General features: G+C 48.5%; 9 protein-coding genes across 9 annotated transcripts; 3 read left to right on the top strand and 6 right to left on the bottom strand.

Annotated features, from left to right (window-relative positions):
* The first annotated feature begins 436 nt into the window (after nucleotides 1-436).
* On the top strand, nucleotides 437-1,562 carry EDB82DRAFT_35425 (uncharacterized protein). Its single transcript, XM_065607538.1, has 2 exons — nucleotides 437-582; nucleotides 640-1,562. The coding sequence occupies exon 2, from the start codon at nucleotides 799-801 to the stop codon at nucleotides 1,459-1,461; it is 663 nt and encodes a 220-aa protein (XP_065465459.1). The 5' UTR covers nucleotides 437-582; nucleotides 640-798; the 3' UTR covers nucleotides 1,462-1,562.
* A 1,662-nt stretch (nucleotides 1,563-3,224) lies between these two features.
* On the bottom strand, nucleotides 3,225-5,017 carry EDB82DRAFT_421286 (uncharacterized protein; the record flags this gene model as incomplete). The annotated part of the gene is made up of 3 exons (XM_025731229.2): nucleotides 3,225-4,051; nucleotides 4,130-4,807; nucleotides 4,885-5,017. 3 exons carry the CDS (start codon nucleotides 5,015-5,017, stop codon nucleotides 3,225-3,227), a joined length of 1,638 nt encoding a protein of 545 aa, XP_025590275.2.
* Nucleotides 5,018-10,036: 5,019 nt separating this feature from the next.
* EDB82DRAFT_425139 (pseudouridine synthase) lies at nucleotides 10,037-11,578 on the bottom strand (the record flags this gene model as incomplete). Its single annotated transcript, XM_025731226.1, has 1 exon — nucleotides 10,037-11,578. One exon carries the CDS (start codon nucleotides 11,576-11,578, stop codon nucleotides 10,037-10,039), a length of 1,542 nt encoding a protein of 513 aa, XP_025590272.1.
* Nucleotides 11,579-13,390: 1,812 nt separating this feature from the next.
* On the top strand, nucleotides 13,391-13,952 carry EDB82DRAFT_485415 (uncharacterized protein). Its single transcript, XM_025731225.2, has one exon. It carries the CDS (start codon nucleotides 13,425-13,427, stop codon nucleotides 13,773-13,775), a length of 351 nt encoding a protein of 116 aa, XP_025590271.2. The 5' UTR covers nucleotides 13,391-13,424; the 3' UTR covers nucleotides 13,776-13,952.
* Nucleotides 13,953-15,660, bottom strand: EDB82DRAFT_485417 (uncharacterized protein). Its single transcript, XM_025731224.2, has 2 exons — nucleotides 15,105-15,660; nucleotides 13,953-15,041 (listed from the first exon to the last, which is right to left on the bottom strand). The coding sequence occupies exons 1-2, from the start codon at nucleotides 15,162-15,164 to the stop codon at nucleotides 14,061-14,063; spliced, it is 1,041 nt and encodes a 346-aa protein (XP_025590270.1). The 5' UTR covers nucleotides 15,165-15,660; the 3' UTR covers nucleotides 13,953-14,060.
* A 1,816-nt stretch (nucleotides 15,661-17,476) lies between these two features.
* On the bottom strand, nucleotides 17,477-18,648 carry EDB82DRAFT_519921 (uncharacterized protein; the record flags this gene model as incomplete). The annotated part of the gene is made up of 2 exons (XM_025731223.2): nucleotides 17,477-18,016; nucleotides 18,073-18,648. 2 exons carry the CDS (start codon nucleotides 18,646-18,648, stop codon nucleotides 17,477-17,479), a joined length of 1,116 nt encoding a protein of 371 aa, XP_025590269.2.
* A 1,514-nt stretch (nucleotides 18,649-20,162) lies between these two features.
* Nucleotides 20,163-20,962, bottom strand: EDB82DRAFT_519922 (kinetochore Sim4 complex subunit Fta4; the record flags this gene model as incomplete). The annotated part of the gene is made up of 2 exons (XM_025731222.2): nucleotides 20,163-20,584; nucleotides 20,632-20,962. 2 exons carry the CDS (start codon nucleotides 20,960-20,962, stop codon nucleotides 20,163-20,165), a joined length of 753 nt encoding a protein of 250 aa, XP_025590268.1.
* A 1,430-nt stretch (nucleotides 20,963-22,392) lies between these two features.
* On the top strand, nucleotides 22,393-24,180 carry EDB82DRAFT_532276 (carotenoid oxygenase; the record flags this gene model as incomplete). Its single annotated transcript, XM_025731220.2, has 2 exons — nucleotides 22,393-22,512; nucleotides 22,561-24,180. 2 exons carry the CDS (start codon nucleotides 22,393-22,395, stop codon nucleotides 24,178-24,180), a joined length of 1,740 nt encoding a protein of 579 aa, XP_025590267.2.
* A 777-nt stretch (nucleotides 24,181-24,957) lies between these two features.
* On the bottom strand, nucleotides 24,958-26,439 carry EDB82DRAFT_456157 (NifU-like N terminal domain-containing protein). The gene is made up of 2 exons (XM_025731219.2): nucleotides 25,584-26,439; nucleotides 24,958-25,527 (listed from the first exon to the last, which is right to left on the bottom strand). Exons 1-2 carry the CDS (start codon nucleotides 26,014-26,016, stop codon nucleotides 25,382-25,384), a joined length of 579 nt encoding a protein of 192 aa, XP_025590266.2. The 5' UTR covers nucleotides 26,017-26,439; the 3' UTR covers nucleotides 24,958-25,381.
* Between the last annotated feature and the right edge of the window lie 398 nt (nucleotides 26,440-26,837).

The following is a 26,837-nucleotide window of genomic DNA, read 5'->3' on the forward strand; positions in this document are numbered from 1 at the left end:
TTCGATCGCATTTGAGCCTCTCACAAGCCGTTGTTCCATCGAGTCCATTCACCCGCTGATACCGCCTATCTCTAAAGTCCACACACACACACACATATATACGCCTGCACGGCTGGCCTAAACAGCACATGGCACTCTCCTCTGTACAAGACCAAACGGCCGTGCATCAGTTGTTCTCTACTCTAGGTACCCTACCCCAACAACAGCAGCTGTATACCCACGCAAAACAAGCCAATACCGCCTTCCTACAGACTCGCGCCTTGTGTTGGCTTCGATCATGGTTCTCTCAGTAGTCTTCGAGGCTCCTTCTAGGTTTTCTAGCCTTTAGTCTGATTCGCCATTGAATCACTACTAAATGTTAGATGTTGCGGTGTACAGTGAGTGGCACATCTCGACGCCTCTTCCTTCTGATGACACCTTTGCTGGCAAACGGTCATTTGAGCGACTATGACTTTCTCTCACTGAAGTCTATTTTCATGTTTCAAGGTTTGGTGGAATTTATTGAAAGAACAAATTAGTAAAAAGAGTGACCCCCGTTTTGAGCCACCAACGCATGAAGAGCAAGGACAGGTACTCGGGATAGTACCGTTGCACCGCCTTATCGGGATTTTTCCATACCACTAACAGCGCGTGCTGCAGTGCAGCGTCAAATTTAGTTGACGAGGTGCATACTCTGTATAGGAAAGGCTCAAACCTAGAAGCAAGCGTCTATGGAGAAGCGACAGCCGCCGATCCTATCTGTTACCGGTTTCATTTGGAACGTCAGTGCTGGCAGGACTTGCGATTGAGAGTGAGGGGATGCAAAAGTCAAATATTCCCGCGGGAACATTTATGATGAGCCCCCCAATCAACCTACCAGCAGCTGTCTCGCTTCTTTGTTCCATTTGTCCGATTTCACCGAGCAAAGTTGCAAAACCATCTTTAGCTCACTGGCTGAGATTGCAATTGCTTTTGCTGGCTAAGACCCAAACCCCTTATCGCAAGACGTCCGGAAGAACAAGCATTGCAACGACTGGTACGGAATCGTCAAGAGGAAATGTCTACGGAACACACCCGGAAGACAAGCGCAGCAGACTTAGGTTCCGGGTAGAAAGGGGGATGACGTATAGGGCGACTGAGACAAAATTAGGTGCAAAACACTGTTTTGGGTACATTCTCCAGGCCGTAAGAACGCCACTCGGCTCTTGCAGACAAAACGAAGCACGGCATATGGAGACAGGGACGGCATTGCATTGTATGACACGGCACGGTATTGGATGGAGTTACCACCAACACACTGTTTCGTTAGACTTTACGTCTACCTCGGAATCCAAAAACTCAAAAGTCCATGTTCGGAATTCGCATCACCGCCGTATGAGATTGTGTCAAGCTGTCATTGCAAAAGAGGGCAAAAAAAGCATCAACGACCACGTGCTTTCGCCACAGTCCCAAAGATGTGGTGCATATGGATTCGAGCAATGAGAATCTTTTCATGGGCCGGAGGCAAAAAAGCAAAAGATGAAAGTATCCAATGTCACAATACATTGGATTCTTACGGTTCAATGTTCTTTGTATCCGTCATTCTCTTACCGTCTCCAGTAGCTCTCATGATAGACAAGACACGCAGGAGGGCCGAGCGATGACATGCCCAATGCCACCATGAATACTCTGTACACGACGCTGTATGATATCGACACAACTCTTCTGCCTACCCTGCCCTGTCCTGCCGACTGTACCGTACCTACGGTGCTGTACACACGCTCCTACAGTACGTTATCAGGTTTCTGTTCTCATTTGCCCAAAACCTTCAGCGTCAGAAAGCAAAGATAGATTGCGTTTATGCCAGTTATCTCTTCCTGTGCCTGCGACATCGACTGCGGCCGGGGGAGTGAAGCCAAGGTGAAGAAGGGGAGAAAAGTGGACATCCTAAGGAATTCATTGCTTAAAAGAGAAGAGGATAGATCTCGGTCCAGCGCTTATACCCTTAGCGGCTTAGTTGATAGGCATGTCTAGTAACCCCATGCAACCGCCAAAAGTAGGGGTAGCTGCGTAGCCTGGCATTTCTCCAAGAGCTGATGCTTTCTCCATCTTGGCACTCCCTCCATAAGCCTTTGAGCCATGTGCATGTCGGGAAAACATGGCGGTGGAGATATATACATGCATACTTACTTACAAGGCAGTTCTCTTGCAACCATGAGGGTTGATTTTTGCTGTACGTTTAGTACAGTAGTACTCATTCGGTCGTCAACAAACCAACAAAGGAGGATGAGGTAATAAAAAAAACGTGTCAAGGCCCCCCTCCTACTCCTGTATTATCCATTCATGTTACATTGCGCACACCCTGGCCTCGTCATGAATATTATTACTATATATCATTGTCCAGCAGACAAGGGCTTAATACAGGGTTTTGGAATGTCATCAACCAAGGACAAAGTGCATATGGGGTAAAATGAAACTAGAAGGGATTTCCATGGTTTGGTCCGTCAAGCTAGTGGTAATAGTGTAAATACCGTCACTGTCAAGAGAAATTGGAGTACGGGGTCAAGCGAGTAAAGAATCCAATGTGTGTATCTTGATTCGTTAAGCAATAAACATGGGTCATCCCATCTCGATGAGTGCCCAGTATGTTGTGTTATACCATGTTCCATGCCATCCCAGTATCTTGTTCAAACTCCTCTAATAGTAAAACCCCGTATCGCCAAATTGCTAAAGTGTCCCAATGCATGTGTTTCCAAATTGCACACCTCCATCCATCATGTAGTAATTGTTTGTGTGCCCAAATAAACCGTCCAGTGAAAAAAAAAATTGAAAAAGAAACAAGAATGTCAAGAAAGAAAAAAGAAAAAAAAACTCCCAAGGTTACAATACAGTAGTGGCCGTTAGAAATGTGTGGGGTAACTTCCTCCTCTAAGTTTCGCGTCACGCCTTGTATAATTTTTGTAAGAGGGAGCGATCATGATGATTATGATGTAGCTCCCTAGCAACGAGGATGTATGTTGTGATACGATCGACATTGCTGGAGCAAGATGGAGACTTGCCGCGGCGGAGTTCCGGAGGTAAGGTTTGTACCTTTTTTTTTTATGGATCAACCATGTGGTGCTGTGTTCACCCACAGAGTCATGCCTCAGCATATGGTTTTTTATCGTTATCAGAATGATACAAGTCATGATCGAGATCGATCATGTGAAAATGGAGGCGATAGTAGAGTGTGTGTATGTGGAGGTTGGTCGCAGTCAGGGGAGAGGTCAAGGATGGCTATGCTCCAAGGCCACTAGGCCAGAAAGCTCAGGGTACCGCTGCGTAAACGTCTCGTTGAGACGCCAATTGGACCCGTTCATGGCATGGGCCGTAAGAGCGTCTGTGAGACCAACATGGCCCGTCTGGGAATCCGTGACTAGACTCTCTAGCGGCTGGTAAGACCAGTTGACAAGGCGCAGGGAGTCGAAGTAGATCCTCTGAAACTCTTCTGTAGCGTAGAGATCCTGCCGCTCTATAGTAGCTTCGCGCAGAGAGCCCCAATGGACTAGGTCAAGCCATTGGGGGTGAGGAGTTGTCAGTTGGCACTCACGCGGTGCGTAGTCATCGCACAGTCGCGCACGTCTCTCTGGCGTAGGTTGTGCAAGCCAACATATCATTGTTTGAAGGGGCGCAAAGATTGCAATGCGCTCCATGAGCCGCGTCATGCCTGCCGTGTCTATGAGACTCCGGATCAAATCCGTGATCGGATGAGGCGAGCAGGCAAGCTGGCTGTCGTGACTGCGAAATACGGACCGCACGTCTATTCGAGTCGGACCCAGTGTATGGGCGAGTGACTCTGCAGTGGCCATACGACGGCAGTCTTGGAGGAAACCGACCAAAAGCTGATCGAAGCGGCAGGCCGGCGGGGTGGTCAGGACGGGTACCGGCCAGCAGGCACCCGGCTGATTTTGGTCCTTCAGTGAACCGAGGACTGAGCCTGGGGGTAGTAGACGGGATACATGTTCCAGGCGGGCTGCTGCTGCTGAGCCATGTAAGTGTGGGGGGAAACGGGCTGCATTGAAGGGTTGCTGAGGCGGTATCCGGCGTCTAGACACTGATCGTGATTAGTTTTCTGGTTATAGAGCATTTCGTAGCTGAGGCTGGAGCCGCCACCGCTTTTGGGGGATCGTACCGTGTGAGTCAACATCCTCATACTCCATCTTGATCACGTCCTTGTGGCTGTGGCCAATGGCGCCGATGCTCGATGAGCTGGTGTTGTTTGAGGGCAACAACGAAGTAGGCACGCTCGTGGGGATGTAGCCGGCGCTGTAGTCGTCGGCAGATGATGAGGGGCTTGAGACGTTGGAGGGGACAGGGCAGGAAACAGTGTTGGCCCATGACTCGCAGTTGGTAGGGAGGGGGACATATTGATGTCCGTAGTCGGGGATGGGGCTGTAGTCGCCAGAAGGGAAGGGGGAGCCGCGAGGGCTGGGGACTGCACCGCTGCCGGAGCTAAGGTTATCATCGTATACTGAGGGAGCCGTCAGTATGCCGTTGGAGGTTGGTGAGGGAACCGAGCAAGGTATCGTGACTGAGAGAGTCGTACCAGGTGCAGAGTAAGGTGATGAGGTCATTGAGACGCCCATGTTCTCCTTAAGTCGCATAAGCTCCTCCTCAAGCGCCTGGTTCCGTCTAAGAAGCTCTTGGACGGTCTGATCACGGCTCTGCTTGCTCTTGAGTTCCTCCAATTCGCGCTCCAGACGATCAATGTGCTCCTTGGTTCGCGCCCTGATAGCTCGCTGAGCCTCTCGGTCGTTGGCTCTCTTGCGCGCAAGTTGTGATGGTGTGAGTGTGGAAACGCTTCGGGTGCCTATTTTTGCTGCATGTTAGTATTGCTGATCTGCTTGGGGCTGGTCGTTGCTGGCTTTGTTGACTGGTAGCACATACCCTTTCGCTTGGAGCTCTTTGCGGGCTCTGCTGAAGATGATCGAACCATGTTGTCGGTGTTGTAAATGTGAGAGTCGGGGGGAGTTGAGTAAGGCATGGACGTGGGTGGCGACGATGAGAGCGATGCGATCATGTCAAGTCGATGAGTTTGTGTGTACGAATGTGTATATGATGTGAATGAGGAAGTGGGTATGTATAAAGGCCAAGACCTTTATGTTATGAACAAGGTATGCAATGTGATGTTGAAAGATGAAGGAGAAGGAGGGAGCTTTCAAAGATGAGAAGGGTCCTTGATGGGAGTATTTAGATGAGTTGAGTTAAGATGAGATGAAGGTAATAGCTGTTGATATCTGTGGAGTCCTTGTCGTCTTTAAGTCCAAGGTCGCGCAAGTGTTCGCATAGAGATCGACCTAGTTACTACTAGAGGTTGATCGACGTGGACCGGGGGTGTTGTTTATAACCATTTTCATCTGGCGCCGCTGGCGTTGAGAACCATCTTTTTTTTTTCCTTCTTTCGCCCTGGAACGGTGTACGGATAGCAAGGGAGGGTGGCTATTTGGATACGTACCTCAAGTCGGACCCTCTATGCAAACCCCTGTACCATGCGTCCCATTCTCCTCTCTCTTGGTGCTAGCGCTGGTCGGGCTGATGGCCCTTCGAGAGGCCAAGGCAAGGCTACTTACTGTCCAGTACTGAGCGTGGGTCATTGTCTGGGACAGAGCACTGTTGTTGGCGTTGGCGTTGGTGCGCGGTCCGGTACGCCACGCTCCTACCTGGGTTGGCTGAGTACTTCGAGCATGTACTGAGAACCTCAGGTATGTACCTCTCCTCTCTTGCTTGGTGTCTGGGTGGCTTGTCCTTGTTTCATGAGACTTTCCTACAGAAACACAGGCGGAACCTCGACTATGCATGGTAAGGGGGGGGAGTCTATGTCGTTGCATAGTAACACATGGAGTTCCATAACGTTGGCTACTTAATAAACAGCGATAATGAAAACGTTAGATGCTCAGTATGAGTCTGGTCTGACCTGGCAAGACTAGAACTTGATCCGATTCAACTCCTCCACCCCTCATTCTTCATGAACATTTAGACAGCCTGATAGTGCAATAATCTCAGCGGGTCTCTTCCTCATGGTTCCAAGATTGATAGACGCTCCACAAGAAGCCCTCGGACCCTTTCTCTTGCGCTGAGCTGAGCCCAAGGCCATTATACTGTACCCGTTACCGCTCACTCTCTTGTCTGCAAAAGGCAGAGGCCCCGTCTACCGGACCGCGGATGCTTGGGAATCGTTACCAATGTGGAGACTTTGGCCTCTGGCTGTTGAAGCAAGTATCGCAAGATGGTCCCCACTCAAGGTACTCCCTCGTTCTTGAAGGAACGTTGCCAATTGCAATCACCGTGTCTGGCTTGATATCTTAACTTTTGGTACCGATTCATCGAGGGTATGGCTATGGCTATGGCCCTCTGCATGTAATTCGCCGTTGAGAGTTCGCCGCCATTGCAACTCTGCTCTGCCGGCCGGAGTCATTGCCATTGGTCTTGGATGAACCAATTGCTAGATAAACTTGATACACCAAAAGGTACTTGCAACGCAGCCAGATGTCACTGGCTTGGTGTCGGTGGGTCTAGTCAACAACATGCTAAGATACCATGCTCTGCTCTGCCGTCCTTGATTGAATATCGTTGCTCTGTTCTGTCTCGTGTTATGTGGTACTATATCATCTCTTGTCCATAAATAAAATAAAAAATAAACAAGGGTGTATGTACTGTCTCAAAAGCCAGAAGATCGGGGTGCACTTATGATGGCCACCTATGCCGCCCTGGGCCCTGGATTTGAACCTGGACGTAGACCAAGGTAGCCGTAATGTGCAGCATAGCATAGCGTAGCCCCCAGGGAAGGTCCCCCAGAAGCGTGGAAGAATTGGACAACGCTCTGCAGCAGTGAATCGACAACCCATGCCTACTGTATCTCCACTGTATCCACTGCGCTCCCTGCAAGAATAGACTTTAGTCCTCTAAACCCTAGCCGAAATCCGTCCACAGTCGGGGTCGGGGGCAGGGTGTGAGAGAGCCACTGACGGGTCCCAACTTAGCGCGCTTTACGGTTGTGGGAGCCCACAAGTCGAAGGATCCAAGGTCTATAGCGCGGCGGTGGAGCACGTGGAGCCAGGGGGGATTACTTCTGTGAAGCCAAAGCAAACCACCCTTGATCATGAAATGAGGAGCCATGAGGCACCCGTAGCTTGTATCAGCATCGCAAAACGTGGGAGCGTTGCCGACAAGTGGAACGGAAACACGCCAAAGCATGGCGAGTCGCACTTCTGATGTTACTGTACTCGACGGCGTCGATCCAAACCGCCCCCAGATGGCATCATCACGTCCGTTTTTTAATCTTCGAGTCCGTCCATTGTGTGTGCATGTGTACTGTACAGTGATGACCATCTTGCGGTCAAGTCGAGTGCCAATCCCCAGATCAGATGCCAGCGCACATGGTTATGGAGCCCCATCCCCTTTCCCTGTGCGTGTTGCCCTTCAATTCTCCACCAAAACTGGAAAAGAAACACTACCCGTAGATCTTTCTATGGTGCTGTCTGTATGTGTGTGTGTGCAGTCCAGAAGCCACGCACTCTGATGGCCTCGGAATACATACAATTATGCACCTCGGCAGCGGATAAAATGTCTCCATTGAGATGAAATGCTGTGTGTACTCAACACAAAACCTTCCACTCGGAGTCGCCATATGCACTCTGTGTGGCCACCGGGCAAACGGCCGGTGGCCGTAACAGCTCGCAGCCCCCGGGAAAAGCAAAACAGTGCAGTAGCGACAGCATTTCCGGGCTTGAAAGCACTACTGTAAACCTAACAACGCCTGTGCGGCGGCACAGCAGGCGCGGTTTTAAGGATGTACTGAGCTGTACTGTAGTGTAGGTAGGTGCTGCTAAAAAGCAAAGGCCGTGGTAAGCCGTATGTGACAGGTGATTTGTGCCATTTGAGTTTCGCCTTGCAAACCAACTCCCTCTTTCAGAAGGAAAAAAGAATCTTCTCTGTCAAGCCAAACATGGTCCCCGAAACACGGCAGACCCTGCCACAACCAACACTGGGAAGAGCCCTCATGGCGTCATCCGTGAGGCGCTTCAGCTTGCGTGGTCGGAAAGTGTTCGGAATCGCGTCGCAAATTTTATTCTCTTGTATTCTCTCTGCAACGGCGATTTCCCGCTACCTCGGCAGCTGAATGCTGAACCGATTTTGTTGCACATACATCAGCTGAAATATTCGGCACTCCGCCTATCTGCAACAGCATACTGTACTGAAGGATTGTCGCTCCGACGTTAGGTAGCATCAATGACGTTCTGCCAAAGTGTTCCTTGCTGAACAGCAGGCCTGCCAGGCTAGAGTAGTTCATCTCCCGTCAGCCCCAATCTCGCAAGAACCTTGCTCAGCGTCGTATTATGCGAAAAGACTCGATCTCGAGATTCGTTTGCAAGATTTCTCACGCCAAGCCCAAGCTCCTCGCAGTAATTGCCATAAATCAACTTGGGACCCGGGACCGTGGTACTGCCGTTGACCAAACTGAATTCGAAGGGCAAGGGTTAAGAACCTGTGGAGAATAGAAGAGGGAAAAAAGCAAGCATTTTCCAAGCCATGAACTGTAATTATCTCCCTTACCCCAGAAAATGGAAAGAGAAACAGCCAGTTCCAGGGGCCACCCGCAGCTCGATCATGGCTTGCTTGCATGCAGTAATCCGTCTCGTGCAAGCCACAATTCCTGGTTCTGCTAGAGGACCCCCTCCCCTCTCCTAACCGACGTTGATTAAGCCCATGCTTCGTGGAGCTTGACGTGATGTGATCCGAGTGCTTCGACCATCTCTTTTGTTTTAGCAAGTGGATAAAAAAATAAGCCCCATCAAACCCTGCTGGGGGTCGTTCCCTCGTCTTTCAGATTGGAATATTAAAATGTGTCCAGTAAGAAGGCTTCGCGCGGTATGACCGTATTGATTGAAGTAATTAATATTCGACCCAGGATCCCTGTGGTGATCTGCAGTAAACCCATGACCTATCCTTTTGCGTCTGAAAATTGGAGTCGAGAGCAAGAGCCCCTCAAAATTGCCTGTCAGCCTGTAGGGTATCAGGCTAAGGGCCTAGCCTTGAGCTGCGAGCGATCCAGCTGTAGAGTGTGTCCCCGTCTTACCATCAAGCTTATCATAACAAGCGATCCTCCAAGTCTCCTGTTTATAATACGCATCGAGACCTCAAGCCTAGTCTGTGACTATCAAACGACATAAGTTTTAGCAAGAGCATGGTGGTTCGGAGAGGGGGTCCATTTCTTTGGGCCCTAAATATTCTGATATTGGACTCAATGCGGAATGCGTTGGGAACCTGTAGTCTACGATGAGAGCCCCGATATTGGTCCATCAAACATAGCAGGACCGTTTTGGATCCAGCCAGGCCGCCAAGACTATTGGCTTTAGGTCCTCTAGGTGTCTCCTCCGGCTAGGGCATAGGGAGACCGAGGTGAACAGGTCAGGTTTCCCTGCCACTGGTCTCCATTCTTTCCTTAATGAGACTTCTCGTGTAAACGGAGCCTCTGGCGACTGGCCATTCATTGCTTTCATAAATTCTGCTGAGTTGTTCGAGACTTTTGCTTCGTCTCAACGACAGCACCACGCGCCCGGATGAAGGGAACCTCAAGCTCCACACGTAAACACGGATATCTGGCCGATTTTCTTTTGAGGATCACAATGTCCGAGACCCTTGGGTTGGTGAAGTGGTTGCTTGAACCTTGGGACTTAGCCCTATCTTGCCTCAACATCCTGTATGGTCTAGGAAGTTCATATACATTGCAGGCACACCAAATAATAATAGCATGCCTGTATTACTGACGGGGATCAGTGGTGACCCCGGTCATGCATAGTAGATCCACAGCATGTCCCGGATACAGGACCCTAGTTCAGACTCTTTCGCTGTCTACGATATGATAGGTACGGCATCGCAACGTCTCTTATCCGAGATACATTGCGCCGAGCGAGTTCAGTTGTGTATGTGTGTATCTACGAGTTGGCGCCCACTCTATTTGGTGGCGTTGTCCACGATAGCGGCAGTATGTAGGTAACTGTGGCAGCATGGTGGTGCTTGTTGTATGGAATAACAATTCTCATGATATCTCGGGGTTGTCATCTTTAACGGCCTCCACCAACTCTTCCATGCCACCGACCGATGTTGGGCCACTCATGCCCTCTGGTGGCATTGCCCATCGGGGGAGAGGGCTGACATAAGACCAGCTACCTCCTGCGTCCTCATACCGGAGACTGTGGAGCCACAAGGACAGCTCATGACTGCCAGGGTCGGAGTACAAAGGTGTCTGGCATATCTCGCAAAGCTCACCGGTCAACTTTTCGGCCCTCTTTTCTTCATATTTATCCACCATGTTGTCGTAGTAAGCGACAGCTTCGGCCACTTCGTCTTTGCCCATGCGAGACAGACGGCTGACGATGTCCTCGTCTGTATTTTGAATGGCATCCCCGTCGTTTTGTCCTAGATCCATACCCCACACTCGTCGGTTGGCATAAATGGGATCGTTTTGAATAGGGTGGCCAAGATGCTGAAGGTGAACACGCAACTGATGAGTACGTCCCGTAACAGGAAGGCAGCGGACAATCGAGTATCCCTTCTTGTTCACCCAAGGCCGATGCTTCTCATCTTGGAGCTGCTCGGGTGTCTTGGGCCGCTCGTCCACATCGTCGCTTTCAGCTTCTGGGTAGTACGCCAGTTTCTTGAATACAGTCCGCGCGGTCTTGCCATTGGCGCGTACTCGGTTGAGTCCAAGCTTGGGGGATATTTGGAGGATGGGTTGATCACAGACGACCTCGCCATCAGGAAACTCGCCCATCACCCGAGCAATGTATTCCTTTCTCACTGTGCGATCCTTGATCTTGATGCCTAAAGCCTCCGCCGCAGTCGGGTTCTTTGCAATAAACATGATGCCGCTTGTGAGGCGGTCTAGACGGTTGCAGAGATACGGCAAGAATGCTGGACCGCGGTCTGACTTCATGATCTCAACGACCGAGTTGAAATTATATCGGCCAGCGGGGTGGACGGGAACACCAGCAGGCTTGTTAATAACAATCATATCTTCATCTTCGTGGATGATCTGCACAGGGTCCTCGGTAACCGGAGGTTCATGGCGATGCAGGGTATGAGAAATGAGGTCACCATTTCGCAGAATATAATCGGGTCCGACCCGACGACCGTTGACAAAGATGGTTCCCCGTATCATAGACTGCCGATAGTACTCAAGCGGCCGGTCTCTAAACTCAGACTCGTAGATTTCGAGAAGGGGTCTGTTGCGCCATCTCTCTTTACAGTGGGTGTTGTATGTGTAGTGGTATGGTACTACCCGGCGCAACCCATCGCCTTCAAAGTGGTAGGGCCGGGGCCACGGGTCTCCCACCGGTGTAATAAGGGGCTCATCTGTAGCCGAGACTTGAGGTAGATCCTGTTTCTTCTTTTGCTTGGCTTTTTTGGGAATTTGTTGTTGTTTATTGTTATTGTTGGTGGTAGATGTTAGTGGTGGATCGGACGCTGGTTGGCTGGGTGTGAGACCATTCTCGCCCTGAAAATCGAGATCCTGGAAAGAATCCATAAAGAATTGCTCATCCGAGGGTGAGCCCTCAGGCTTTGGCGAGGACGAGACCATAGCGAAGGGGCGTCTTTGACGAGGGGGTAGGGAAGAGGCTCTGGGCAATGGTTTTGATCTACGTAGGTGTAAAGCGGAGGAGTGCGGGCCGAGGCGAAGAGCAGCAGCCCTCATTCCTCAGCTGCTGTTGTGGGAAATGCGGCGCTTCTGCGGCGGCAGGCAATAAGAAGCAAAGTAAAGCAAAAAAAAAAAAAAAAAAAAAAAAAAAAAAAAGAACGAACTTGACGTTGATTTGCGATGGACTTAGACGTAGGTTCTTTTGCAATGATGCGTGGGCCCGGGGATAAGCGAGACACCCTTGGGGGAAAATGTCTTAACTCGCTTCGTCTTGCTTTGCCTTGTCTTCTTCCTGCCCAACTGCCTTAATAGGTCATAAGTCAACATGAATTGTGATGATATTGCACCCGTTACTGCACGCACATTTCTGTGGGTTTGATTTAGGTTAACGGCAGTAACGAGCGGTGGCATACGGCAAGAATGGGCTCTTGTCTATTTTGGGCAAGCAAGGTCTGGGCGGTCTGGCCATTTCTAGTGGACCATCGGGCAGGCAGGATCCCGGGACAGCACTGGGACCTAGAGGAGGTAGGTACTGGAAAGGTAAAGCCGTGACTTGTCCGCTGTGTCAAATTCACTGATCCAATAGCATCGAGTCTCCACCAACACAGCCTAGGAGTTTATTAATGCCTGGACGTCACCTAGAACCTACTTTATCTTTTACATTGACCTCTAAATGCTATTTAGGTTAACTTAATATTGACTATCATTTACTCTGTTGTTGGAATAAAGGTAACGCTCGGGTTGTCGGGTGCTCCAGGCGATTTGAGCACCCGAGTTCCAAGTTAGGTACCTAGGTTGTGTTGGATTACTGGTCCCTAGAACTCAAATAAACCGTCCGCTAAAGGCTCCCCGGGTCACGGCCGTCCAAGCCTCCCCCACGACACGACGAATTAGATTCCTTCCACTAAGAATGGCATTAACTTAGACCTCGGCTTTTCCTTTTTTGGACCCGAGATCGAGAACTCATTGTTTTTGGACCTCATTTTACTCCATTTCTCAAACCATTCACTCACTTCTATCCTGCGTTTGTCCAATATTTAGATCTTCAAAAGGTCTCTGCAACCAGAAACAAAAGATCCTGCCTAATACAATTACCTACGCAACCTTGCGCACTTTGCAGCTCCTAGATTCACTATCACTTCTCACAATCTTAAAGCACTGGAGCCAGGATCTAGATTCATTGTCTCTGTACCTGTTAGCACACCATCATCACTTGTTTCACGCTGATCGATCCGATAAACTTCACGCCTCTGCCTAAGCCAAGACTTGAGGCATTTCACATTCGAACAAAATATCGTCAATCGAGAACGCCTAAAACAGACAACGTATTTACGGAATGAGCAGCAAGACTTCGCCAGCGGAGCTCAAGACCCGCAAAAGACACGACTATCGTTTCTTCCTTGAGTATCGCACGCGTTGGTGAGTTCAATTGCGCGTCATTATCATATTTATTTGGAACTTGAGGCTCTTTGTCATTTTCCTACGGTGCCAAGTCGTATCTTTTGCTCCGGATTACATGACCATGTCGTCGCTGGACCATATACTTGCCAAATACGGACCGCATGGCAGTAACCACTCACTGCGACATATGTATTGGCAAAGGAGGAATGGAAGGGCCATCTAACTAGGTAGTATGCATTCATCTCAACAGATTAACTAACTCCCTTGTCTACCAACAGGAACGATAATGACATGTATGACCACATGAACAATTCAGTCTATAACTTTTTGTAAGTGGCGATCTACTAGGGTCTGTAGCTCTTGGTCCAATCAAAGTTAATTCTCATGAATGTTTAATAGATTCGACTCCATCATCAACGCATACCTCATAGACAATTGCGGTCTCCATCCTCCAACGGCATCACAGTTTGGCATGTGTGTACACACCCACACCGACTTCTTCTCATCAATTGCATACCCTGCCGTTGCTGAGCTTGCATTGCGTGTGAACAAGCTTGGTCGGTCCAGCGTCACGTACGAGACTGCACTCTTTGAGAAGGGGGTGGATGAGGTCAAGGCTGTTGGGGAGTTTGTGCAGGTTTATGTGGATCGGGAGACGAACCGGCCACTCAAGGACGGTATGGGGCAGACACTTCGTCAGGAACTTGAAAAATTGGTTGTTGTCAAGCCCAAGCTGTGAGTTTGATATTAGAATAAACCTAGGGCTAGGTGGTGCTGCGCTGTCCAACAGGGCCGGGGACCTCGCTGCTGGGTTTAGTGGTTAATTAGGACTATTTCCGTATAGCCTTACAGCATCTAAATTATAGTTTACTCCATTGGCAGAAGCACTGACATGAGTTTGGTCGATGCTGATCGGATATGTTCTGTAATTAATTGATGTATTGGCTTTAATTGTATCCCATGTCTACTGTCGTGTACATCTTTCAACAATACAACAATGTATCCTATATCGATAATCATCTGCCTAAAACTGATGTTGGTACTTCTTGGCTGCACCTCCATCAGATCCGCTCTCAAACATCATCTCCAATAGTTCAAGATCAGCCAATGCCTCCTCCACGCTCTGCTTCTTGTTTGGGCTTCCCTCGACCAACGCATTCGCCCAGGCGTCAATCTCCTCGTCTACACCGCTCGTCCTCTCAAAGTCCTTGATAATCTGCTCGCCTTCCCACGGCGTTACAGTGACCTTGTCTTCGTCGACGATAATGGAGCCCTTTTCATAACCAAATTGGAACACAGACGTGCTCATTTTTGTGCCGCACGACTGCTGATATGTGCCGCTCACACCGCTCTTGAGCCGAATTACCGCATTCACTGTGTCGACGGGTGCAAGATGCGGCTGCACCTGCGAGGTGAAAGCTGACACGTCGGCTGCAGGTTCGTCGAGGAGCTGCCTCATGGCCGCCACAAAGTGCACGCCACCATCCAGCAGGAAACCACCCTGAAACTGGGGCTTTGCGCGCCACGAAGTACCGTACCATTTGGAGTCCTCACTCATAAAGAAGAATACTCGCACGCTAAAGTGCTGCAGCGCTCCAAGCTTGGCAGCCTCGCTGGCAGCATACTCGAAGCAGGGCTTGTATCTAAAGTTCTCGGCGATGGAAAAGGTAGCTTTACCTTGCAGGCCGTGGTAGTACTCAATCAACTTGTTGGCGTCCGCGACAGAGGCAGCGATAGGCTTCTCAGCGAGAACATGTTTGCCGGCAGCAAGTGCAGCCTGGATGTATTCGGGCTGGCTCGGGATAGGCAGGGCGATTATTACAGCGTTAATGTCGTCTCGGGCCAGGAGGTCGTTGAGAGACTTTCCGGATCCCGAATCGGCCGAGTAGAGGTCTGGGCCTGCGCCGGTCTCGCGGGTGTCTAGATCAGCCGTTTCCTGGGCCGACTTGAGAGAACGCGAGTATACGGCCTTGAGATCAAGGTTGTTGGCCTTAGTAATGGCAGGCTGGGAAACGAAAGTTGTTTAGCATTTGTTGCATACGTAATTGGATGGATCGTGATTTCGCACCATGTGTGCCTGTTTGGCAAACAGGCCTCCGCCGATCAATGCTACGCCGATAGGAGCCATTATGTTATTATTTTGAGGTTCTTTTTTAGATGCAACAGGAAGCTGTCAACATGTCGGCAGTTGTTTGAGAGAAAGTCTTGGAGGCGGGGTTTCGTTTTCCCTCCATTCAACATCCATCATCATCATAGAGTCTCCACAACATATACATCCTGGTTAACCGTTTTGAATATCTTTGTATTTCCAATTCTTGTTTTCTGCTGTTAATCTTGCCTTACAGCCATGAAATAGTTGGAAATATAAGCGAATTGCCTAGGCTGGTTAGTATGAGTTAGTCAAGTTCTTAGAATTCATGACAGATGTTCTGTGTTGGTTAACCCTTCGCTGAATGGTCTGATGAATTTAGAGTTTATATGCAATACAACATCACGGAGATAACTAGTTTCACTCACCGCCGTGACCAAATTGACGTCATAAGTTTGTGGGGGAATAATCCCACGGGAAGCATGTATGTAGTTGTTATACTATATGCGTGTCAAGCACAGCAACAAGGTAGTACGGAAAGGCCGAAACCGTCATGCATGGATTTACACAGTAATCGAAATCGTCAAAAACAGACAAGAAACTTTGATACTTTCAGGTGTGGCGGGGCGTGTGCATTGCATCTTGTTTCCAACCAGGGTGTCCTTCTTCGTCCTCCTGTTCCCAACCCCAACCCCAACCCCAACCACCACCAACTACCATGAAACCTACCCATATACAGATGCAAACTAATGGGTCCCTACGTACAGATACAGCACTCCAAACTAAACTGTACGTCTGTAACCTGCACGGCACGCAACTACCGTCCGTTACCGCGATACGCTTAGGTTGCCTATTTGGGTAGTCCTAAGCGTAGCACTATCAGCCCTCTTCAGGTACGCGAACGCGGCTTGGCTTTTTTCAGCTTTGAAGTGACATGGTACATGGAGTATTATCGAGTGGCATCTTGCTTTTCTTACTTTCTCTGCTACAGAATCATGTTGTTTCAAGCAAGATACAGTGATTCTCCTGGTCTAATGTAGGTTGGCGACACCACTCGACTCACCATCAACTCACCCAACTGCACCCTTGTAGCATCAAAGCCATGTGGATTTACCATGCTCATGACTTGTGACACCGCCTCTAATGTCATCCAACTCACCAGTCCAGTCACTCCAGTTTGCACACACCCACTCACTTATGCATCTCATCCTACAACACCCTAAACAGATAGATAGATACGATACAGCACATCACCGTTACATCCCACCTCCATCTGATCCCCTGTAGATCATTTCCTGTGCCCCCACAAACTCAACCTCAATCTTTTTCTCATCGCCTAGGGCGTCTTCGTTATATATTCCACAACTTATTTTCTCACTCATCCGAGTGACGCTTTGACAGCAGCAACCAACTTCAGTTTTGCTAATATGACACATCTCATATTTATGTTCTAGCGGTGTCGTTTCTCTACTGATATCATGCCATTATACTCGATCAAGTGGTTATACCCCAGTTACTAAGCCTTAGCTGGGCCTCAAGTCCTGCTCCTCCGGGACCCCGGTTCAGGAACATTCATTATTGCCTTAGCGTGCCATATAGTCCTAGTCTTTCTGTCTAAGCGATAGTTTAGTTGCATTTCCGTCCCCCGGTTATGGTATGTGAAAGTGACGGAAAACGGGTACTGTAGTCTTATAACAAAGTTCAGTGGAGTGGGCGGCTCTGCAAGTTTTGGAACCGGTGGCATGGCGGGCATGTTAGTCAGAGTCTACTAGATAGTTATTTCTCTCTCGATCGTTGCCAAGCATAAAAACCCCATCAGTAATGTCCCAAGAGTTTCCCATGACGCCAGTCTACACTGCTTGGTCTCTGGTGGCGCGGCTCAGGAACGAGAGTTCCGGATACTTAACTGTGGCGGCAGCCAATGTGGGCACTAAAGAGGCTTCTTGGTCTCTGAGAGATAAGAATGACACCGAAGCATGAAACAACAGAAACTAAATTCAATTGCCTCTTTTCAAGAGCCCTAGTGTGCTTGTTTAGTTGGTATCTTCATGCTGCGTGTGGTCATCCATCTTGACTCATCCTACCCTATACTCGAGAAATGACCATCCGTATACCCATATGTTGCTTAATAACAAAGTCCAAGCCATCTGAAACGTTAACGTTGGTAGAGAGAGAATATGTGTCATAGGCTTGTTCAAGATATCCAAAGATGAAGACTCTGGGGGTTGACCCCGTGTTGAAATATTGGGTGTTGTAATAGTTGCTCACTTCTCGACTTACCGAACGGTAACAATGAAACCGGGGCATAGTAAATGCATTACATGTCTAAAATATTATACCAATGTCGAGCCCTATAGACCCCTAGAACTTTCATGCGGAATCTCATGGCTCCCACTTGTATGTCTAGAACTCGCCGTTTCATCACAAATAACACCTCCCTCGTCAGGGCATGTCCAAGGCTCAGCATCCCCAAGTCTTTGCGCAGTTAATCCTGAGTTCCCAGGGTCACGCATACCCGTCTCCATCTGCCTCCTGTACGAAACCTTGCGTAGCCTCTCAGCTTCAACAGGGGTGAGTCGCAGATACACCTCGGCGGCTATAACATGGACGAGAAGAGCAAGCCAGGCACTAGCTCCAAAAGCGCTGTTTAGTCTTGCAGCGATCGCGTCCGGACGTTCGCCAGGGATCCCTTCGGTAATGACCCGCTGGTCGGGGGTTTCGCCCGTGTAGAAACCCACACAGCCTGGGTATAAGGTCTCAACGGCGGGCTTGTTGTGGTAGAACATGGAGTCCAGGACTGCGCAAGGCGTCACGGAGGAATAAGGACCTGTATGGCTTGTGATTTGTGCCATTATAGCTGAGATGGCTCTCATAGTGATAATATGGCCAGTCTTTAGATGTGTTAGTCACCCCCTTTTCAGGATAACATTTACGCTCAAACACTCACAATGATCCAGCCTCGCAACATCCATGCGCGATGCTGCTCCAGCTGAAGTCTTTTGATGTTGGCATAAGCCAAGACCATGCAAACAACAAACATGATGCTCGCAGCGCCAGTAACAGTCTGCATCTCCAAAGTTCCACCAAAGGCATGCCGTGTGATCATAAACACCCCAATGATGCCGACAATCGAGAGAAGAAGAACGACATAGCCGTTGATCCGATGGACTAGGAGAGCTCGATGCTGGATAGCAGGGATGAACTGGAAGACGACTAACACGGCAGCGGGAAGGATTCCAGCTAGGTGCATGATGATACCCGCCTTGCCGATCCCATGTCGGTAGTAGTAGCACTCGCCAGGAACCGCTCCCCTTGAGCCGTATATCCGACCAGTGGGTGGTTCACTAGGACACAAATGGCCATTAAAGTTGAGATATATAGAACGAGAGAGTGTAAAGGCTAGGAAAGCTCCGCCAAAGAAGAACCAAAGAATGCAGTTGTAGCTTTTGGTGAAGCCTACAGCACGAGATATTCGCTGTAGACGCGTTGGAGAAGGCGAGGCTTGAGTAATGTCGGTAGTCATGTTGTTTATAGATATATATGGATAAGAATGACTGGCAGTTATTGCATTCCATATGTCATACACCACCGCTGCTATTTATGATCAGTCTGCCAGAGCAATTGTATGTCTATTTTAACCTCGCGAGTATATTCACTCATAAACTTCCACCGTAAACAGGCTGAATAGATTCCCAATCTGCAGCATTTCAGTCAATCCAGATAGATCGGCAACGCCATTGTGTGATGAGTTGGTGATAGTTATTCACACAGATGCACCACAATAGCGAGCCATCAAGCCACTGACACAAATGCAGATATGTATCGAAGCTCCGAAATGTTTGATTGGGCGGCTATGAACAAGACTCGGCTTCCGTGTTGGTTCTATCGTGAAGCTTGTGCACCTTCGGTTGTGCAGCGAAACCAACAGGATATGATTGCTTGGCAAGACGAGTAGTAGAAGTGCTTGATGAACAAGATAACTTGCCCCAAAAGCCTGTGTGGTTCGTTACCAGCAAAGAAGAGTGGTGCAGCAAGGCTGAACAGAGTCTCAGTATCGGATGAAAACATAGGTCAATTATGAATCACTATCAACACAGATAGAAATTCATTGGGACTAATCAGAAGATATTGTACCAAAATAGACGACTTAAGACCAAATCGGACGAAATATAGCGAGTGAGGTGTAGCGATCAAGCCGTTTATAGATGCACAGGTTTTGACATCAGCGAATTGCAACACCAATAGGCTGATATGTATGGATCATATTCAATGACAGAGCAGAGTATAAGTACAATTAGGTCAATGCCTTGGTACAAACGGTAGGCGTCCCAGAGTTTCACAGTTCCACTATCTGAAAATGACCATGACCGCAGTCATTACTGCAAGCGAGGTTTACACGAAAGCAGCTCATGATAGAACATCGAGATTTGCCAATGGAGTGTATATATTGTGTCTATATTTGATATCATTGAGTGTCTACTGCTTCAGTCTATTCAAGCTGCTGGTAACGCACGCACTGTCATATCGAGATTAATAATTGCCTTGACACGTAGGACAGAACCGAGGTCACTCATTGAGTAGTTGCAATTGCTGCGAAGCAGACTTCCTCCACCACTCTGGATGATTCGATATCGCAATTAGACCGATGGGATAGGTGTGCAAGAAGCTCCTATCGTAGCAAAAGCCGCATCGTCAGGATCATCTTTGATCTGCTTTGTAGCTGAGCACCCAGCCTTGGTATACATCGACAAATTTGGCCGCGTAACCCAGCATTGGATCAGGAATCGAACAGTCTGGAACAGAAAGTTACAAACTCTTTCGGTGGCATCGAGCACCATATGCGTAAAGCGCGGGCTTTGCGGACCTGGCGGCGGACACGGATGCTATCGGGGGGACGCCGATGTGCTGTTCTCGGAACTCAATGCCATGAAATATATTCGTTTGAGCATAAAGCCATCCCAATAGCGCTGCCATAGGCTCGTATATGTGAAGTATGCCATGGAAGAGGGCCGGGATATCGCTTCATTTCCGTCGCCATTATTGAAACACCTCATCAGCAAGAAACTGATCAACACGTCGCTTCCGACCCTGAGAGCCTGTCTCCGAAAGACTTATCTCCTTAGGAACGTCATTGGAAGTTCGTTCTGGTAGCGCATGGACACGACCACCGACTCTCGCCAGCAAGAAGCGCATCTTCTCAAGTTCCTTTTCAACAGGACCATTGCGAGTAAGGAGGTTTTCCTGGATACCAGCGCCATTATCTGTCGTCTGAAGAGGCTCGACGATGGTTTTCAGATGATTCAAGCGTGCCACTTGCGTTCTTAATCGCTTGCGCTGGTCGCTGAGCTCAGTTAGTCGAGCAACAGCATCTGCATAGCGCTTGACTTCCACGGGGTGGTCATTGACATCCTTTTCTATATGCCAAGAAACTTGTAATGATTCAATAGCTTCACTATCGGCTGGATAAGGTCAGTCGAGGTTTGAAGTTCACATGAGGAAAACTCACTGAGATCAAGTTCTCTGCCAATACCGCCTTTAGCATCAGCTGGGCCTCCTACTTTACGCTCAGCTTCCTGGGTGAAGACGTTATCGATCTGCTCAGCGATATTCCGACTAGCCTGCGGGGAATAGACGCGGCGACAATGCTGCTGAATAGTGTGATTCAGGTTGAAAAGGACATCTTGGACAACGCGCTCAGTGAGAGGCTCATCGGACGCGTCGTTGGTGGCTTGCCATGAGCGAGATGGAGCAAGAGGTTGGGCGAGAAGTGTTGTTTGGTTGGCAAGGAATGATTGTTTCAGCGCCGGTATTGTCGGTGCAGATGCGCGAGCAGACATTATGTGAGTTCTTTCATTTCTTAACTTGAGAGGCAATTTGTAAATCGTGAGATGGTGTTGGTGTTAATGATGTTTGTGATATCACGTGTGATTGAAGCAGTGAGGCAGGTATGGCACATTTGGAGGGGCATCCGCTAAGATCAGCAAAATCTGGCGAATAAGACACCTAGAGCCCCTGCAGCTTGACAACCTCCATGATAGCTGTAAGAGCATCTTTAACTGCATTGCTTCTGTATACAAAACAAGCACTCTTTTCCTCTCCCTCTTACAAATCTAGACTTGGATTGGAAGGTATCCTAGCCATTAGTTGGATTGCCAAGTACAACATGGAAATCTAATAGCCTATCCTCACGGCAACGCTAGAACATAGCCCCAGTGTAACAATCAGGAATCTCGAGTCTTCAGTCACCCGCCTGTCGTGTTACAAAAGAAAGTCTTTTCATGTCACCAACATAAAAAGATAAGAGGAATGGAACTCTAGTCCTGTTATCTGTCCTTTTCGCTCTCGCTTATACGGTATCGTGAGGCGCAAGGCTAATCTCACCAAAAGTTCAGCTCTTGTTCACTAACACTCATCAATCACCAGCTTGAGGCTCAGACACATACCATAGCAGCCCTATAAACCCCTATACTCCATTTTGCACACCCAAATACTTCATCTCGTTGTTTTCAGCTCGTGATAGGCCAAGTGAAGCGACGCGGAGCGGAACGATGCCGCTACTAAACAGGGGAAGCATCGCACTACATCAGCACAAGCGCATAGACATGTTAGTTGTATGCGAATCCGAAGCGAGGGCGCATGAATATTGAAGCACTAACTTTCAGCCTTCGGGAGAGAGACTATATTTACCAATTACCATATTTGTCCATGTGAGCGGATGTTTCGGGGTCTTTGTCTCTTCTTGGTACTGTATTATGGATTTCTTAGCGTAAGAATCCGGTTTCATTTTCTATAGTAGCGTCATTGACTTTTTACAAGACTAAAAGCATTAAACCACAACAACTTTCCTCAGGTATTTATTTATAAGTTGACGATCCATAGTAAAAAGCAACCTATGATAGTCAAGAATCTCCAACGGTTTTGATATCACTTTTTGTTTTGTTGGACAACTGACTACTACGAATTATCGGTTTGCTCATATCCTTACCACACTAATTCATCGTCAGTTTGCTTCACTACCAACACTGCAGAGTCATTGTCAAACAAAGTGCACTCACTGTGTTTGCATAAAACCAACAAAACCTGAGTCCTTCCAGCACATGAGTCAAGCCTCCATTTGTACCTTACTTCATGGGAATGTCTCTGATAGACGGCCTTTGTCCTTGTCAATTTGTCCCCTAGCCAGCATACCTGATCAACTCAAACAAACCAAAACTCTCCCAGGAATTTACCTTCAAGCTATACTATAACCTTAATGTCTACCGTTGCGATGGCGCTCAACGGTCCTGGCGTCCACCGTCGTACACGCGAGCATGAAGCAGAAGATGCCTCAAACATTACCAAAAACTTCCTCGCCGAAGCATGGAGATCCTGGCCCAACGAAGCTGCCGTAAGTCATCTCTGGCTACTAAAATGTATAAAAAACTAACATACCTAGTTTGACCGCCTTGAAGAACATCGCGGTCCTCTTCGCCTCACCGTCAAAGGCTCTATGCCCTCCTGGGCTGCTGGTACACTCTACCGTACCGGCCCAGGCCAAAGCCGCGTAGAAGACACATCTCGTGGAACACATTTTACGACACACTGGTTTGATGGCTTCGCGCAGACACATCGTTTTGACATTGTCCCTTCTGAAGATGGCGAGACACAAGTGTGGTACTCGTCAAGAAGGCAGGCAGATGAATGGGTCGCCGATGTAAAGAAGAAAGGATGGCGGTCGGGTATGACTTTTGGCCAAAAGGCCGATCCCTGTGTTGGAATCTTTGCCAAAGTCATGACCGTATTTGAGCCAAAGCTGGGAAACCATAATGTTGCCCTCTTGGCTAACATCCCTGGCTTGTTGGATGACGAGAAGGGGGTGGATGAGAAAGCAAACGGTGCCACTGGCCCTCTCGGACATCGCGTGAACACGAGTAATCTCTTTGTCGCTACAGACTATTCAGGAATGCGTCGAATAGACCCATCCACTCTTGAACCTCTGGGCGAGACCACGCAGAGTCATCTTCATCCTTCTCTTAGCGGTCCCTGTTCATGCGCCCACGCTCAGCGTGATCCAGTCTCGGGAGACATGTTCAACTTCAATCTCGCCTTTGGCCGCGTCCCTACCTATCGAATCTTTCGAGTTAATGCTTCTTCTGGAGAGACTGAGATTCTTGCCACAATCTCTGATCTCAACGTCCCCCCTGCGTACATGCACAGTTTCTTCCTCAGCGAAAACTACGTTATCTTGTGCATACCTGCATCGCAATTTGCATGGAGAGGACTCAAGACGCAATGGGAGGGCAATATCATTGATTCAATGAAACCGTTTGACAAGGGCAGAAATTGCAAGTGGCTCGTCGTTGACCGACGGCATGGAAAGGGGCTTGTGGCAACCTTTTCAACACCAGCTGCATTTTTCTTCCACAGCATCAACGCATTCGAAGAAAAGGTGAAAGACGAACAAGGCAATGAGCGCACACATCTTTTCGTTGATCTCGCCAAATACGAAAACATGGATATCATCAAGGGCTTCTACTACGATGTTATCATGGATCGAAACGACGCCACCAAGAAGTACTGGTTCGAGAACCAACGCTACAAGAACTGCGCACCAACACTTACAAGATATCGCTTCACTTTGCCTTCGAGACCTACGCCTGATATGTCTTTTGCATCCAAAGGAGAACAAACACTCGCCATTCCCAGCCCACACACAGGCGAACTTCCTTCTATACACCCACTGCGTGTCGGTAAGCCCTACCGATATGTCTACAGCGCTGCACTACGTGGTCTGACAACCGGGGTAGATGCTCTTGTCAAGACAGATTTAAAGACAGGCGATGCGCTTCTATGGACGGGACCCCAAGGTCACACCCCTGGAGAACCGGTCTTTGTTCCAAGACCGGGAGCAGAGGATGAAGATGATGGAATCGTTTTTAGTTTGGTCGTTGATGGAGGCGCCGAGACCGCGTATATAGTGTGCTTGGATGGCAAGACGATGGAAGAAATGGGAAGGGCAGAAGCTGATTTTGCCATCGGGCAGGGATTCCATGGCATTCATATACCCACTGCTTAGAGGTTTTGATGGATTGATATAGACATGATGCTTCGAGGAGCGAATTGCCCTAGTATTTGCGAAGTATAGAAGATAATAAAATAAGTAGTTTAATCATAAATAGCATGCCACAAGCTACATAACGATCAGTGCAAGTTATAGTACTGTTATGATCATCATTTAAACCCCACAAATGACCATTCCCTTGAACCGAATCGTTGGAACCCAACTCAATTCAATTAACGACTAGCCAACTACCCCGCGAAATGCAACGTAGTGGAGGCTCTCGTTCCTTTTTCTCTTTCGATTTTTGTAGAAAATGGCCTGATGCTGACGCGCTACCAAGCATTCAAACAGATCTGGACCTTGCATGAGTTGCGGCTAGATCGCTTTCCGTATAAGTGATGTGCATATGGCCGATTGACTGATAAAGACCCTTGTATTTTCAACATCGGTGTTGGTAGTTGCGCATTCGTCGTTGAGACATGATCGTCGTCTCTGGTGAACATACAATTTCCACTGCCAAGAGCGCATACGACGTTTAAATGAGTATGAACTGTACCCAGGTATGGAGGGGATTCAAAGGAGCCGGTTAGTTGGATCAATGCTGACATGTGACGGCTTCAATGTCTTGTCAGATTCACAGTGCCTCTGACTGGGAGACTATGGATTGTGCATGTAATCGTGAGAATACTCATGATTATCATGCAATTCAGCATCCTTCAAAGAAAAGGCACAATACAGCGCACATGGACCCCATCCATTAAATCTGGTCAGTCATATATGGTCAACACACCAAAAATACGTTTCAAACGTTCGGCATTTCATGCTTTGTAGCTAATTGTTACAGTTCATCTCATTCTACACAGGCTTCCCTCCTCTTGAGTAAGCCCAATCAAAAACCCCTGCGGTTCGGGTAGAAAAGCAAAACAAAATAGAACCCCATACTCCTAAAGAATTGTTCCCGTTGAATGTTGAGAATGAAGGTAAGGGAGTGAATAGACGGTGGCGTTCCATCTATCAGACAGTCTCATCTTCATACCAGATTCAAAGATGCCCTCCCGTTGTTGTGATTCCGAGACGCTTCTTCTTCTTCCATCCTGCCTCAAAGAGGGTATCATTTTCCTAATTTCCCAATCGTTTGTGACATGGCGTAATGACCATAAGTGATTTGTTGGTTTTATTTGATGTGTGGTAAGATTTTCTGACGCAAACTTGACGTTTAGGCAGTGGCGGCAGCGGGGGCATCGGCCTCGGGGAGCTTCATGCCGGTACCGCTAAGGTTGCTGACCTTGGCGTTGGGGTTCTTGGTGTAGTAGTCGGAGATGGCAGACTTGATGGCATCCTCAGCCAACATGGAGCAGTGCACTATATTAGAGTTAGTTTGTGGGTCAATGTAATATGCCGCATGATATATAACGTACGCTTAACGGGAGGCAAGCAAAGCTCCTTGGCAATCTCGGTGTTCTTGACCTTGCCGGCATCATCCAGGCTCATGCCACGGACGAGCTCAGTGAGATAACTGCTTGAGGCAATGGCGGAACCACATCCGAATGTCTTGAACTTGACCTCGGAGATCTTTTGGGTTTCAGGGTCGACGCGGATCTGAAGCTTCATGACATCGCCACAAGCGGGAGCACCGACAAGACCGGTACCGACATCAGCATCCTTCTTGTTCATGGAGCCAACATTTCGAGGTCGTGAGTAGTGGTCGAGAACCTTCTCGTGGTAAGAGCGCGAGGCGTTGACGGCAACGGCGGGGGCGATCTGTCGGGAAGTAGGGAGAGTGGTAGGGCGAGCGAGAGGAGCAGCGAGAGCGGCTCTTCGGGAGACGGCACGGATTCCTCGAGCAAACATTGTGAATATGTGAGTGTGGTTGTTGTGATATATCGAGTTCGTTAGAGGGTGTTGTATGTAGGTTGATGATGATGCAAGATCAAAGTTGAATTGTTAGGAGGCGAAAAGCGATGACGATGTTTAAGGGAATGAAGGTGAAGTTCTGGGTCTGGAAAAAAGATGTTGGTTCGTTTTTGCGGGCGGGACTTTGACTTTTGAGGAGAATGGCGATTTCGGGCCATGCTCACGGTGGTGTGGGTCTTGTATAAACCAATCATTGAGCTTGGATTGCTCGGCCATTACGTCTTTATTAGCTCGGTGCTCCTCGGAGAACAAAGAAACAGATTTGACCCACTTGTCGATATGGAATCATTTATAAGATAATTCCTATCTTTTATTTCTATAATCTTCATTATTTTGAATAATCAAGGTAGACATTGAGATATGAATCTATTTTATTAAATACAATAAATTAAATGTCATAATTCCATCACTAGCGAGGAGAAACACAGCTCAAGTAGGGGACCAAAGACTAGTCTCCATCTGATAAGATACATCCATTACTAATCGGGCTATGACATGCCGAGGCGAATCATCATCGTCATTCATTTGCCCTCAACGGACTATCGGTATCCAACTCCGTAACTACAGTCGTCTAATACCGCTGATCGATTGCTAACTGGTCAAATAAAAAGACAGCGATAGTTAATAACATTTCTCAAGACAATAAATTCGGGGTATGCCCGGCGACATCGGCCTTGAGATCCCGAAGGCTTTTTCCATCTGATAAGCCTAAGCTCAAGATTGATAAAGTATGTCCTCCGTGCACAATCCGTGGGGTG

This window comes from Fusarium venenatum (genome assembly GCF_020744135.1).
Source record: "Fusarium venenatum strain MPI-CAGE-CH-0201 chromosome Unknown EDB82scaffold_1, whole genome shotgun sequence".
Lineage (NCBI taxonomy): Eukaryota > Fungi > Ascomycota > Sordariomycetes > Hypocreales > Nectriaceae > Fusarium > Fusarium venenatum.